Genomic DNA, 16,034 nt, shown 5'->3' with positions numbered 1-16,034 from the left:
GGGGGGGGGGGGGGGGGGGGGGGGTTGAAACGAAAAAAAAAAAACAAAACAAAACAAAATATGAAACTTAAAAAAATAAATAACTAACACAATCTGCGCAAGGCGAGCATATCACTTTATTAATAATGTGGGGCCCTTATTTACTTAAAAAACCTCATATTACCGCAAGGATCTCACTCATTCTCTCACTTCTCCTTCTCTCATCCTCTTCCACTTTATTCAACTTTTTCTTAAAATTTGGTTCAAAAACAATTAATGTGAAGGACCTAAGAGATTCAATCAAACGTAACCGTACAAATATACAAACACAAATAGTAAAATGTATAATCACATAATATAAAAAAAATGCAACACAATCTAAATATGAAATGCACTGATTAAGAATTCAAAATTGCATAAGAGAAATCGAAATGCAGGGATTAAGAATTCAAAATTACAGTAGAGAAATTGAAAAGAATACAACACAATCTACCTCCAGAATGCATGGATTAAGAATTTGAAATTGCAAGAGAAACCAAAAAGAATACAACATAATTTAGATCTGAAATAAAATGTAGGGATTAAGAATTCGAAATTGCAGTATGAATCATCTACATTTAAAATACAATGCAGTGATTACAAATTTGAAATAGAGAAACAGAAAAGAATACAACCCAATCTAGATCTGAAATACAATGCAGGAATTAAGAATTCGAAATGAAGGGAATAGAGAAACCAACAACAACAAAAAAAACAACACAATCTAGATATGAAATATAGGGATTAAGAATTTAAAATTGTTGTAGAGAAAGAAGGTTACTTTTGAAATAGAAACACATGCAATACGATAGTGAGATGGTAGAGATTAGCAATGATATATTACTCCAAATACATACATACATACATACATATATATATATATAACAAATTATATAAAAGTCAATCTATATCTATATTAGAGAATCAAAAAATTAAATAAATTTTAATTTTGCATCAAAACGAAGAAATCACCATTGCCACTAAAAAACGTGTGAACCTGAAAAGAACCTAAAAATGTGTGAACCTCAATAGTTTTCTATGATCTTTTATTATGGTAAAAATTTAAATATAATAATATTTACTTAATTTGATTTGTTTCTTTTGACCATTGAAAATGTGAAAGATATTAGTCTCCTTCATGTCCACATCATCCTCCACGAACCGTTCAGGTCAGAATTCCAGAGGCTCCTTCCACACGCCCGGATCGCGAGCTACGGCCCACACGTTGACGTGCACGATGGGGTTTTTGGGGATGTTGTAGCCGCAATGGGGAGCATACTTAAAAGTAAATATACACACTCCGTATTAATTTATATTCTTGAAATATAACATTTTTACACATGTTATTGTAACATCTTCATAAAAATTATAAATTAAACATGACATTCTGATGGTTTTAGTGTCTGTGGTGGTATGGTCTTAATTTGTTCTTATGCTTTGGGTGCTATAAACAATTATGACATGGTTTTTATGGTGTCTTTTAGTCCTGTTGGTCTGTAAGCTGTGAACAATTATGCCATGGGTGGCATTCATTTTAGTTTTTGCTGTTTCCTTTGACCTGAAAATTATAGTTAAGATGAAATTGCTACTGCATTTTCCTGTTATGTCCTACATTGTAATACTGCAACCATCCCAAAGTTTTTTTAGTACAATAATGCGTGTGTAGAAGCATCTTCCAAGCAATTATATAAATATAAGTTTGCTATTTGGCATTAGCTCACCTGGATTGGGCAGATTGATTGTGGACAAAATTTAAGATTACCATCCAATGATTCAATGAAATCGTTATGATTGGACAGATTGGTTGTAAGTGACATTATATCTTCATTTCAGTTGATTGTTTTTTTTTTTTAAGAACTCAGTTGTCAATATATATAGCATATTTATTTTACAATTGCAACATCAAAAAGAATGTTTGTTACTATTGGTCTTCCATGTGTGCAGCACAGAGAACTTTGCAGTTGTAGAAACATGAAACAAGATGGAAAGTCTGTTCACCATATTTGTGCTTCTTGGCAATAGGAGACTGGAATGAACCCATAACATTCTGGTTTGATTTTAGTTTAGCTTTTGTAGTTACAATTTAATTATAGCTTCATTTCTGTGTTTTTTTTTTTTTTTTTCAAATGAGTATGTATACTCATTTGTAATATAGCTTCACGTAATCATCATTTATGCCTCTTTAATGAGTATGTACTTTTTATTACTCATTTTAGGGTTATAGACTTCTACAGCTTGTAGACTTCTACAGCTTGTGTTTTTACTTTCTAATTGTCTTGTAATTAAGCTCACATGTTACCTCACAATTATAGGATCAACGCATTTCTGTAAAGTTCTTATTATGAATTAATGGTACTGGGCTGTAATTTTAAACGAAAAGGAAATATAATGTTCAAATTTTATGGGAACTGACAGATTGTTAAATTAATCTCAGAATTATAAATATACAAAGGTTAACTATTAATTTGTTAACATTTATATTTATAGTTAAAGTCCAAATTTGAATGGTAGTATGAACAAAGCAACTTTTAATATAAAGTAAAAAACCTTAATCATACATCCTAATACGGCGAGTTTAAATTTGAATGACACTGACCTGCAACGTGGATCTGCTGGATTTTTTGTTATTATGTTTGTCCCATACATGCTGGGACTAAACATTACACATGGTGGTACAGCCAAATCCTAGAGCTGCAACATGTATTGTTAAACATATAGATTCAGACAAATTCAAATATAGAAATAGTTTTTTGCCAGCAAAATATAATGTTCACATTTTTTAAAACATGTATAATTATTTATTGGCTCATGTAACTATAGGATGGCATTTTCTTGCTCAGAATATAGTGTTTATATCTCATCAAACATGTATAATTATTCAAAACAATATATATTCAATATATCATCTATTGGCTCATGTAACTACAATAAGACATTTTTTGGCTCAGATGAAATAATTCATAATATTCCAAACGCACCCTAAGAAAACTTCATTAATTTTAAAGTGAAATTGTTATGACCTAATTTTTATTTTTATTTGTACAAGTGTAAAAGTTCACTGGTCTATTTGACATTTTTCCTTAAAATAGTTATTAGATCAGACAACATTGTAATAAGATGTTCCAAGAACTTGTTGTCCTCCTTCACATCGTGACACATCTTCTCTACCATGGCATTCAGATCGTCAACCCGCTTTTGAATTTTCTTGAGATAGACATACATCTCGTCAAATTCCAGTTGCGTAACATCCTTCCAATCTACCTCCAATTTAGCACGCCTCTGACTCTCACTCATCTCTTCGTTGGTTGCCATAACCTTACCTGGAAAGAAGTGCAGAATTTAAAATACAATTAATTGATTCAATAGTTCAAAAACGTTCAAATTCGAAGCAAAATATTTTGTGCAGAAGCCTAAGACCTTCCTCAATAGTGTAATATTTTTGAAAAGTTTTTACAGCTATGATTAGAAAAGGAGGGGAAGGAAAAAGAAAAAAACAAAACAAAATATGAAACTTAAAAAAATAGATAAATAACACAGTCTGCGCAAGGCGCAGGAGCATATCACTTTATTAATAACGTGGGGCCCTTATTTACTTCAAAAACCTCATATTACTGCAAGGATCTCACTCATTCTCTCACTTCTCCTTCTCTCCTCCTCCACTCAACTTTTCTTAAAATTTGGTTCAAAAACAATTAATGTGAAGGGCCTAAGAGATTCAATCAAACGTAACCGTACAAATATACAAACACAAATAGTATACCTAAGAGATTCAATGAATCGTAACCGTACAAATATACAAACACGAATAGTAAAATGTATAATCACAAAATATAACAAAAAAAATGCAACACAATCTAAATCTGAAATGCACTGATTGCATAAGAGAAATCGAAATGCAGGAATAAAGAATTCAAAATTACAGTAGAGAAATTGAAAAGGATACAACACAATCTACGTCCAGAATGCAGGGATTAAGAATTTGAAATTGCAAGAGAAACAAAAAAGAATACAACATAATCTAGATCTGAAATAAAATGTAGGGATTAAGAATTCGAAATTGCAGTATGAACCATCTACATTTAAAATACAATGCAGTGATTACAAATTTGAAATTGCAGTAGAGAAACAGAAAAGAATACAACACAATCTAGATCTGAAATACAATGCAGGAATTAAGAATTCGAAATTGAAGGGAATAGAGAAACCAATAACAGGAAAAAAAAAAAAACACAATCTAGATCTTAAATATAGGGATTAAGAATTCGAAATTGTTGTTGAGAAAGAAGGTTACTTTTGAAATAGAAACACATGCAATACGATAGTGAGATGGTAGAGATTAGCAATGATATATTACTCCAATCTATATATATATATATATATATATATAAGTCAATCTATATCTATATTAGAGAATCCAAAAATTAAATGAAGAAATCACCATTGCCACTAAAAAACGTGTGAACCTGAAAAGAAGCTAAAAAAACGTGTGAACCTCAATAGTTTTCTATGATCTTTTATGGTAAAAATTAAAATAAAATAATATTTACTTAATTTGATTTGTTTCTTTATTTTGACCATTGAAAATGTGAAAGATATTAATTTTTGTTAGTATTTTATACTTGTACCTCAAGTATGTAATTGGCAATATTAGATTAGGACTTAGCTTAATTAGATTAGTATGTGAGGATTGAAGATGTGTTGAAACAAAACATGCACACCGTATGCATGCATTTTACAAATGGTACGTACTAAGATATCCTCCATCTTAAGGCAATTTACAAAAGTATACAAGTATATTGGGAGATTTAATGGTCTAAGCTAAGGGACGATCTCTTAACCTCACGGGTGAAAGGGTAAATTGAATTTATATGAAAATGAGTATTAAGTAAAGACTTTGATTGGAAATTGTGTGTATAAAAAATTTGGAAATTCAAGAAACACGCACTCTGAATTCTCTCTATATATCTCAAGATAATTTGTATTATTTTTAAGTGTGTACATAACCAGGGAAAAACAAAAGGATTCAAATTCAATCCTTGAATTGATTACTTAAAGTTAGAATGTTTTGATGATGAACATTAATTTGTAAGTGAATTAGGGCAGGAATGGAAGAATGGTTGAAAGAATATATATATATATAGCAGATGGAAATTAAATAGGTGTTGGTAGGCATTGAATTTGTGAGTTTGTTTTGAGGTGTGGAACTGTACTTGCGGATAGGATCCTGATGAGTGTAAAGGAGGTGTACGTACGTCCTTAAGAACTGAACTTTTTCCAATTTAAAAATGGCAATGCAAATTAAAGGTTGAATGCTACCTGATGAGCCTCGCTCGATCTTGCGAGTTTGCATTGCCTTGTGAATTTCCTATTGGCTTCTGAGAAAAATAAAATTAAAGCAGCTGCCATGGGATGGAGTCTGAGATGGAATTAAGGAGAGAAGATGCATGTTTGTATTATTTAATACTGTACTAGGGGTGTCACTGCCTGGCCTGGTGCAGCTCCAGGCCAACTGCGGCATCCTTAGCTGTTTTGGCTCGTTACGTTGTGTTTAGCCCCGGGCTCGAGATTTGAGTTGAACCAGTATTAGTCCCAGAACCCGAGACTTGAGTGTCTACACCTTCAGAAGGTGCTAGCTGTAACTTTCCTTTAATTTTTCCGCTTTCTTCAGCTTCATTGTCTGAAAATACATCGTCTTTAATTTAATTTCTTAGACTCATCAGCTGAGCCCGGACTGGGAGAATTGAAGAGGTAGTTTTGGAACTCGAATTGTCAGATGATTTTACACCAGTAGCTTAGCTTCTGGTTGAGAGAGGATCGGAGTTGCGGGAAAAGCAGCATCATAGTCCACTAGGAAACCAGGCGAGGTATCAAAATATAGTCCAGCTAGCAAAGGGATATAATCATGTGATGTGGTCAGAAAAACTTTCAATACAGCTTCAAGTGTAGCAAGTTTCTCTCCATGTACCTTGTCCAAACCATCGATCGTATTCACAATTTTCCGGTTCTCAATCATTGTTGTGCTCAACCAGCTAAATAATCAAGAGAACAATATAAGAATCCACACCAGATGCAGAATCCAACACTCCCGAAAAATTGGTTGCATACCAGTAAAAGTCTCCTTCCTTAGCTTGCTTGTCATTGTTGCGCCCGCGGAAGTGGGATAGATCAGATTGCAACAATAATTTGAGAAAGAAAAATAAATGAGGCATAGATTTTACGTGGAAAACCCCTAAACAAATTAGGGTAAAAACCACGGGCAAGGGTAGAAGAATTTCACTATGAGAAAATAGGAGTTACAACCACTCTCTAACTAACAAGGAGAAAACAAGGATAATTCTCTCTTGCTAGGAAGGAGAAATACACTTAACAAACTCTCTAATATCTCTAGTATATGAGGGAAGAATAGAATGATTTGGGATGACTAGAATGACAAATGACCTCCCTANAACATGCACACCGTATGCATGCATTTTACAAATGGTACGTACTAAGATATCCTCCATCTTAAGGCAATTTACAAAAGTATACAAGTATATTGGGAGATTTAATGGTCTAAGCTAAGGGACGATCTCTTAACCTCACGGGTGAAAGGGTAAATTGAATTTATATGAAAATGAGTATTAAGTAAAGACTTTGATTGGAAATTGTGTGTATAAAAAATTTGGAAATTCAAGAAACACGCACTCTGAATTCTCTCTATATATCTCAAGATAATTTGTATTATTTTTAAGTGTGTACATAACCAGGGAAAAACAAAAGGATTCAAATTCAATCCTTGAATTGATTACTTAAAGTTAGAATGTTTTGATGATGAACATTAATTTGTAAGTGAATTAGGGCAGGAATGGAAGAATGGTTGAAAGAATATATATATATATAGCAGATGGAAATTAAATAGGTGTTGGTAGGCATTGAATTTGTGAGTTTGTTTTGAGGTGTGGAACTGTACTTGCGGATAGGATCCTGATGAGTGTAAAGGAGGTGTACGTACGTCCTTAAGAACTGAACTTTTTCCAATTTAAAAATGGCAATGCAAATTAAAGGTTGAATGCTACCTGATGAGCCTCGCTCGATCTTGCGAGTTTGCATTGCCTTGTGAATTTCCTATTGGCTTCTGAGAAAAATAAAATTAAAGCAGCTGCCATGGGATGGAGTCTGAGATGGAATTAAGGAGAGAAGATGCATGTTTGTATTATTTAATACTGTACTAGGGGTGTCACTGCCTGGCCTGGTGCAGCTCCAGGCCAACTGCGGCATCCTTAGCTGTTTTGGCTCGTTACGTTGTGTTTAGCCCCGGGCTCGAGATTTGAGTTGAACCAGTATTAGTCCCAGAACCCGAGACTTGAGTGTCTACACCTTCAGAAGGTGCTAGCTGTAACTTTCCTTTAATTTTTCCGCTTTCTTCAGCTTCATTGTCTGAAAATACATCGTCTTTAATTTAATTTCTTAGACTCATCAGCTGAGCCCGGACTGGGAGAATTGAAGAGGTAGTTTTGGAACTCGAATTGTCAGATGATTTTACACCAGTAGCTTAGCTTCTGGTTGAGAGAGGATCGGAGTTGCGGGAAAAGCAGCATCATAGTCCACTAGGAAACCAGGCGAGGTATCAAAATATAGTCCAGCTAGCAAAGGGATATAATCATGTGATGTGGTCAGAAAAACTTTCAATACAGCTTCAAGTGTAGCAAGTTTCTCTCCATGTACCTTGTCCAAACCATCGATCGTATTCACAATTTTCCGGTTCTCAATCATTGTTGTGCTCAACCAGCTAAATAATCAAGAGAACAATATAAGAATCCACACCAGATGCAGAATCCAACACTCCCGAAAAATTGGTTGCATACCAGTAAAAGTCTCCTTCCTTAGCTTGCTTGTCATTGTTGCGCCCGCGGAAGTGGGATAGATCAGATTGCAACAATAATTTGAGAAAGAAAAATAAATGAGGNAGATTGTAACAATCATATCTTCACACCATTCTTTCTACCTTGCACTTTCCATGCCGCTTACGTCTCTATCAGGCCACAGGAAGATCGACACCAAGTAAACTTATCAACATTGATTACCTTTGTTAGGAAATCTGCTACGTTGTCCGTGGTATGGATTTTCTGCAAATCTACTGTCCCTTCTTCCACCTTCTCTCGGATGAAATGGTACTGCACTCGTATGTGTTTCGTCCTTGAATGAAATGCAGGATTCCTTGCTAGATGCAAGGCACTCTGACTGTCACAAAACAAAGAGACAAACTCTTGTTTGTGCCCGAGCTCCTCCAATAGCATTGTCAACCAAATTGATTCTTTACTGGCTTGTGTAGCTGCTACATATTCTACTTCTGTTGTTGACGTAGCCACAACTGCTTGCAGTTTTGAAACCCAGCTTACAGCTCCACCAGCAACTTTGAACACATATCCTGTCGTAGATTTACTTTTATCCAAATCCCCTGCATAGTCAGAATCCACATACCCGTTGATAAGAAAGTCTGATCCTCCATAACATAATGCAACATCTGAGGTCCCCTTGATGTATCTTAGGACCCTCTTCACACAGTTCCAATGCTCTCTGCCTGGATTCGCCATGTACCGACTAACTACTCCCACTGCTTGCGCAATGTCTGGTCTTGTACATATCATAGCGAACATTAGACTCCCCACCGCTGATGCATACGGTACTCGAGACATCTCCATCCTCCCTTCTTCATTGCTAGGACTCATACTTGAGGATACTTTGAGATTAATAGGAAGAGGGGTAGAAATTGGCTTACAATCTTGCATGCTGAAACGTGACAAGATTTTCTTTAAATAATTCTTTTGAGAAAGCCAAATCTTCCTATTACCTCTGTCTCGGTGAATTTGCATCCATAGAATCTTGTTTGCTGGTCCCAAGTCCTTCATTTCGAATTCCCTAGCCAGTTGTGCCTTCAATTCATCAATATGATCTTTGTTGGGGCCTGCGACCAACATGTCATCTACATACAACAGCAATATAACAAAGTTATCTTTTCCAAACCTCTTGAAATATGCACAAGGGTCTGCATTCAGTCTGTTGTATCCAAGGCACATGATGAAGGAATCAAATCTCTTATACCAACACCTTGGCCCCTGCTTTAAACCGTATAGAGATTTGTTCAACCTGCAAACCAAGTTCTGATTCTCTTTGTCTTCAAATCCTTCAGGCTGGAGCATATATATCTCTTCTTCAAGATCTCCATGAAGAAAAGCCGTTTTCACATCTAGCTGCTCTAGATGTAAGTTGAATGTAGCACACATCGCCAAAACTACACGAACTGTTGTTAGTCGAACCACAGGTGAAAATATTTCATTGAAATCAATACCTTCTTTCTGAGCATATCCCTTCACCACCAGTCTTGCACGATACCGCTCCACTTGATCGTCACCATTCCTTTTGATTTTGAAGACCCATTTGTTACCAATTGGCTTCCTTCCTTGTGGTAGTGGCACAAGTTCCCATGTATTATTTTTATGGAGAGCTTCTATTTCTTCCTGCATTGCTGCCGTCCATTGAGAAACATCTGAGCTGTTTATCGCTTCCTGAAAGGTTGATGGCTCACCATCCTCTGTTAGAAGGCAGTATGCAACATTCCCTTCCATAACATAATCTGAGTGCCAAGTGGGACGTCTTCTTTCACGGTCTGATTGACGAGTTGTTGGAGTTCCAGAGCGTTCTGGTTCTGGTTCCTCGTGCGCCGGTTCTGCTTCAGAAGAATCTTGTTCAAATTCCTCCTCTACCTGTATCTGAGTAGTTTCTGGCTTTTCNAATGGTAGAAGAATTTCACTATGAGAAAATAGGAGTTACAACCACTCTCTAACTAACAAGGAGAAAACAAGGATAATTCTCTCTTGCTAGGAAGGAGAAATACACTCAACAAACTCTCTAATATCTCTAGTATATGAGGGAAGAATATAATGATTTGGGATGACAAGAATGGCAAATGACCTCCCTATTTATAGTTGAGAAATAAGGGTCATTTTGTAGTTAGTCTAAAGCTTAGGGACCAAACAATAATTCTCCAAAGTTTGGCTGCCTAACTTTCTTGTTCAAAGTTGATATTTGCCTAATTATGGCTGCTGCAACATTGCCTAATTCTGCCGACAGTCATGAAAATGGACTTTGAAATCTCCAGCCAATTCTGTAAGGCCAGGCTCCCCAGGGAGAGCAAAAACCATTATCCCTTTCTTTGGTGCAGTATTCTTCAGGCTGTACAAAATGGAGGATACAAGTATGAGTTAAATCACTAATAAATACCATAGAAATTCTCCTAAATAAAAATAGTTAGTTCCTCAACTGGTTATCAGCAAAGCTACAAGAACTCACTCCCATAGAAATTCTAGGCACTGTATATAATAATATATAGTGTTGAGGAAGAGATTAGTATGAAAAGATGCAAATCTAAAGACCTACCGAGATATCCTTGGTTCTCGGATGTTTTTTGGTCGAAAAGAGCACACCTGCGCATTAAAATAAAAATAGGAGGAATTCAGAAAGTCAAACTGAATGATAGGATAGTCTACAATAAATGGCTCGTGTGGGTATAAAGATGACATAACTAGTATGGAGTAAATTCTAACTTACCATTATGATCAGAGCTGAGACCGTAATGGAGGGCCTGATCCAATAAGGGCACCTATGGAGCCGAAAACCTCTGAGCATGCACCTGCAACAACTTCAAGGAGTAAGGATACAAATCCCACTTTCTACCTTGTTCAAAGCTAGCTTCTCAGATTTGAGTACATAAGGATGATTGCAAGACTAGAATTTTTCTTTTATATAAAACATCAACTTCAATAAATAATCCAAAAAGGTATTCAAGCATTAATCAAAGAAAATTTTTACCTCCGCCCAGGCTGGTTCTCTCCATTGAAGCCCGTCAAAATACGTTCAAAGTACTTGACGTACCTCTATCAGAAAAAGAATCTATCATTAAGGAACGATTAAGAATATAGATGGGAAAATAGAGAGGTGTAGTTACGTTGTTAGTTGAATGTACAATTTGACTTGGCAGAACGAGGGCTTTTCCATCAATGCATCTTTTCTGGTTGTAGAGTAGTAATCAATAGATTCCTCAGCTGTTAGAAAGAACTGGCCGGATCGGAGGAAGAAAACAAGAATCAAAATTTGCTCACATAAAAATAATCACGAGAAGCACAGGAAGCTCCAATTAAGAAGAGAATATAATCTCCATTCGACTGTGACCTTAACAACTTATGGATCCAAATATAAGAAATTAAAGTTTATTCACCTTTAGGTACAGAAGAAGACTGGATATCATCAAACCAGTCCTTGCAGTGCACAACCACGACATGAATATGCACTCTGACAAAATGATAGTATAAGTTGTACAGTTGTGATCATCAAATGGAAAACTAGCCACCTGCAAAATGAAAGAGATGTGGAAATTAAGATTCAGCAGAAATGCTCTGATCTTTTCCATCTCCTAAGAGAGCATGCAGCAGTATTTTTATGAAATCAGAACGCACCTTTCCCTCAAATAGTGATGCATCGTACAATCTCTCGGAACAAAGATTGTATACTTTATATATAAAGATTGTTGTGTGGAGTCCTTTTTGCAGCGCAGCACTAATATGATGTATTATTACCTGTGCCATTGCTCTTCTCTTCTCTTCTCTTAAGTGTTGTAGACAAAGAATGCATGCTGGCCTGGGGCTCTTTATTTAGTTGTATCTGATTGCATTGATTATTGGGTTGTACTGTTGTGAGACCTGCATCAGGAGATGCTGCAGTTGGCTTGGTTGGGGCATCAGTGATTCTCAAACCAGCTGACTGCCATATAATTAAAAATTAAAGATTGCGTATAAGAATCAAAATAAATTAGATTGATGCATGGGCTAATATTCTACTTAGTTGAAGGAAGAAGTGGTCATGCAAGATATTGAATCTCGCAAGTCAAAACGCATGAAAAAGCCTCCAGCGCAATTTGTGATGCATTGAATTGTTATTTCCATTATTATAGCTTTTTTAACTTTCATTTAAGTGCATTTCTAGAAATTAGCATCTTCATTACCAAACTCTAGTATTTATATCTGTATGAGATATATAATCTCAGGGCAATGAACAATATATTCTTCTCAAGTCTATTCTTTCTTACTCTCTACTATCTTTAATTCTTGGAGTTTACCCTTGCTCGAAAAGGACCTCTTGATTCGACTTTCGGGTTGTATCACAAAGTTAGATCATAATAATTACACGAATTTTATAAAATAATTTCTTATAATAATTACACAGAATTTTATAAATAATTTCTTTAAACTTACCCTTGAAGCTAAATTTCCCAAAACTCTTAAAATTTCCAATCATTTCAATAACTAAAATCCCAAAAATCACATAAATTAGATATTTCGAATTACTAAAATATTATTAAGGCATTATAAATTATTTTACACCTAAACACTTAAAAAGAAATTATTAATTTTTGGGGAAGCATCAATATTACTCCTTATAATAATATATTACATAACATATATTATTATAATATATTTAGAAAATCCCCTTGGCATAACTCCCTTGAGTCAAACATACATACATTACAAAACAAAGCTCCCCTACTTTCGGCTCCATCCCCATCTTGTTTCTTCCCTCAACTTTTTTTTTATTAGCTAAGCAAGAGTGCATGACGCATGTAAGTATCTATACAACTGTATAAAACAAATGCATGTACAAAGCTCAAAGACTACATATATAATACGGACTAATCTATACTATATATAAAAGCATTATCCTCCTCCAGAATTTTCCCGCCCAAACGTAGGGGTATTTTAGTAATATGGTAATTATAATAATAATAATAATAATAAATATTAATAATATTAATTATTATTATTATAGAATAATCTATATCTATACTTCTATATCTATACTATATATAAAAATAATATCCTCCTCCAAAATTTTCCAGCCCAAACGTAGGGGTATTTTAGTAATATGGTAATTATTATTATTATGATAGAATAATATTAATTATTGATTGTAATTTGTTATTAGTAATTATGGTAATGGTAATTAGTAATTATGATAATTATTATGATAGAATTTAGTTTTAATTTGTTATTAGTAATTATTAGTAATTAAGCTAATGTTAATTAGTAACTATGGTAAGTATTACGATGGAATTTTTATTATTATATGATGATAAAATAGAATAGAATTATAAACCTTCCCACTGCTTAAATTCCACGTTTCTGATCATAAAATCAAACTTTATGAAAAATTAACAAAATTTCATTTATAGAATTAATAAGGTAATAATTTCATTTAGAATTAATAATTAAAAATGTTAAGTAATTAATTATACATTCCTTTTGAAAAATTAACAAATTTATAATTCTCACCATTTCTACCTATAAATACAATGGATTGTTGATTTTGAAAATCATAATTCTTCAATTTGNACAAAGTTAGATCATAATAATTACACGAATTTTATAAAATAATTTCTTATAATAATTACACAGAATTTTATAAATAATTTCTTTAAACTTACCCTTGAAGCTAAATTTCCCAAAACTCTTAAAATTTCCAATCATTTCAATAACTAAAATCCCAAAAATCACATAAATTAGATATTTCGAATTACTAAAATATTATTAAGGCATTATAAATTATTTTACACCTAAACACTTAAAAAGAAATTATTAATTTTTGGGGAAGCATCAATATTACTCCTTATAATAATATATTACATAACATATATTATTATAATATATTTAGAAAATCCCCTTGGCATAACTCCCTTGAGTCAAACATACATACATTACAAAACAAAGCTCCCCTACTTTCGGCTCCATCCCCATCTTGTTTCTTCCCTCAACTTTTTTTTTATTAGCTAAGCAAGAGTGCATGACGCATGTAAGTATCTATACAACTGTATAAAACAAATGCATGTACAAAGCTCAAAGACTACATATATAATACGGACTAATCTATACTATATATAAAAGCATTATCCTCCTCCAGAATTTTCCCGCCCAAACGTAGGGGTATTTTAGTAATATGGTAATTATAATAATAATAATAATAATAAATATTAATAATATTAATTATTATTATTATAGAATAATCTATATCTATACTTCTATATCTATACTATATATAAAAATAATATCCTCCTCCAAAATTTTCCAGCCCAAACGTAGGGGTATTTTAGTAATATGGTAATTATTATTATTATGATAGAATAATATTAATTATTGATTGTAATTTGTTATTAGTAATTATGGTAATGGTAATTAGTAATTATGATAATTATTATGATAGAATTTAGTTTTAATTTGTTATTAGTAATTATTAGTAATTAAGCTAATGTTAATTAGTAACTATGGTAAGTATTACGATGGAATTTTTATTATTATATGATGATAAAATAGAATAGAATTATAAACCTTCCCACTGCTTAAATTCCACGTTTCTGATCATAAAATCAAACTTTATGAAAAATTAACAAAATTTCATTTATAGAATTAATAAGGTAATAATTTCATTTAGAATTAATAATTAAAAATGTTAAGTAATTAATTATACATTCCTTTTGAAAAATTAACAAATTTATAATTCTCACCATTTCTACCTATAAATACAATGGATTATTGATTTTGAAAATCATAATTCTTCAATTTGCATTGTCTGTCTCTTCTTCCCGTTCTCTGTGAAATCATATCTTGGCGGCTCTCTCATTTTCTTCTTCCACCGCCCTGTAAATAGAATGGATTGGTGTTGCATCCATTATAATATCAATTACAATATCACTTTACAATACCGATTTTAAGATAATAAATATTTGTTGTAGCACAAGATTGCTTTTGTTTTAATACTTTGGCGTTAGTCTCAATATTTATACTTCGATTTATGTATGTGTATGAATATTTGTTGCAGTATGAACACATGGTGTTGCTGGAGTTGCTAATCAAGGGTCATCTAGAGCCGGAGAAGAAGATATGCAAAGGAGTCGGTGACGACGATGATGTTTTTGGAAATCAATAAAAGAATAGCACACTTTTTAATTGTAAAATCCATTGTTTCCTTAAAACATTTATGTATTTGATTTTGAAATAATTATTAAATTTTATATTGATATTATATGGCATATAATATATATATATATNGGCTCCCGAGTCTATAAGCCATATATCCGCGAACCTTTTTCTACCTTCCCTGGCTATTGGTGCTTCGCAACAAAGAGCACTTCCATCATCTGAGGTACTTGCAACATTTCCTTGAGGATTGGAATTTTGAGGTAAATTCCANTTGAAATAATTATTAAATTTTATATTGATATTATATGGCATATAATATATATATATATATATATATATATATATATATATATATATATATATATGTATGTATGTATGTATGTATGTATGTATGTATGTATATGTGCTTTCCTCCTCATTTTCTTCTTCTTCTTAACTTTTTTATCCCTTTTATTAATACCTAATAATAATTAGCATAAATACTTATTAATAAATTTAAATTTATGTTAGATAATTATTTAATTATTAGAGAAAATATAATTTAATTGTACTATGGAAACATTATTTTTAATAATTTCGATTTAATAATATTATATCTTAGTTATAAAATTTTACCTAATAATTTTAATATTACAAGGGACACAATAAATATCATAAATAATGTTTAATAATTGTCAAGTTGTATTTGGCAATAACAACTTATACTTAATTGTTAAGTCAATTATAAAATATTGTGTACCTATAGACACACTACTTTTAGTACTACGGATGTGACTAAGGATTATCTTAATTATTAAGGATATGTATTTAGCTTGGTAATAAAAAGACTTCAAAAATATGAATTATAGTAGCATGGTACTCAATTAGTAAGACAATTATATTAGACAATCTAATTAATAATTTACTTTTTAAATTATTTTTTTAATGATAGAATATTTTCCTAAAGTATATACACAAATTATACTAATAAGTATAGTGTTAAAAGTGTGTGTGTGTATGTGTGTGTGTGTGTGT

At 32.7% G+C, this 16,034-nt stretch overlaps 1 protein-coding gene, 1 long non-coding RNA gene and 1 pseudogene across 4 annotated transcripts; all 3 read right to left on the bottom strand.

Annotated features, from left to right (window-relative positions):
- Positions 1–2,889: 2,889 nt before the first annotated feature.
- Positions 2,890–6,278, bottom strand: LOC115998406. 3 transcript variants are annotated; one of them, XM_031237992.1, is made up of 2 exons: positions 5,335–6,278; positions 2,890–3,338 (listed from the first exon to the last, which is right to left on the bottom strand). In XM_031237992.1, the coding sequence occupies exons 1-2, from the start codon at positions 5,366–5,368 to the stop codon at positions 3,082–3,084; spliced, it is 291 nt and encodes a 96-aa protein (XP_031093852.1). In that variant the 5' UTR covers positions 5,369–6,278; the 3' UTR covers positions 2,890–3,081. The 3 variants fall into 3 exon arrangements, with proteins under 3 accessions (XP_031093852.1, XP_031093858.1, XP_031093844.1); XM_031237998.1 differs by having other exon boundaries at positions 6,124–6,278; XM_031237984.1 differs by lacking the exon at positions 2,890–3,338 and having other exon boundaries at positions 4,981–6,047; positions 6,124–6,278.
- A 441-nt stretch (positions 6,279–6,719) lies between these two features.
- On the bottom strand, positions 6,720–7,947 carry LOC115999497. Its single transcript, XR_004094010.1, has 2 exons — positions 7,863–7,947; positions 6,720–7,786 (listed from the first exon to the last, which is right to left on the bottom strand). It is a non-coding gene; the product is annotated as an uncharacterized LOC115999497 (long non-coding RNA).
- A 2,181-nt stretch (positions 7,948–10,128) lies between these two features.
- Positions 10,129–11,639, bottom strand: LOC116012255 (annotated as a pseudogene).
- Positions 11,640–16,034: the final 4,395 nt, after the last annotated feature.

Source organism: Ipomoea triloba, chromosome 1 (genome assembly GCF_003576645.1).
Source record: "Ipomoea triloba cultivar NCNSP0323 chromosome 1, ASM357664v1".
Classification (NCBI taxonomy): Eukaryota; Viridiplantae; Streptophyta; class Magnoliopsida; order Solanales; family Convolvulaceae; genus Ipomoea; species Ipomoea triloba.
Note: the sequence above shows the minus strand (reverse complement) of the source record. Positions and strands in the feature narration are given on the sequence as shown.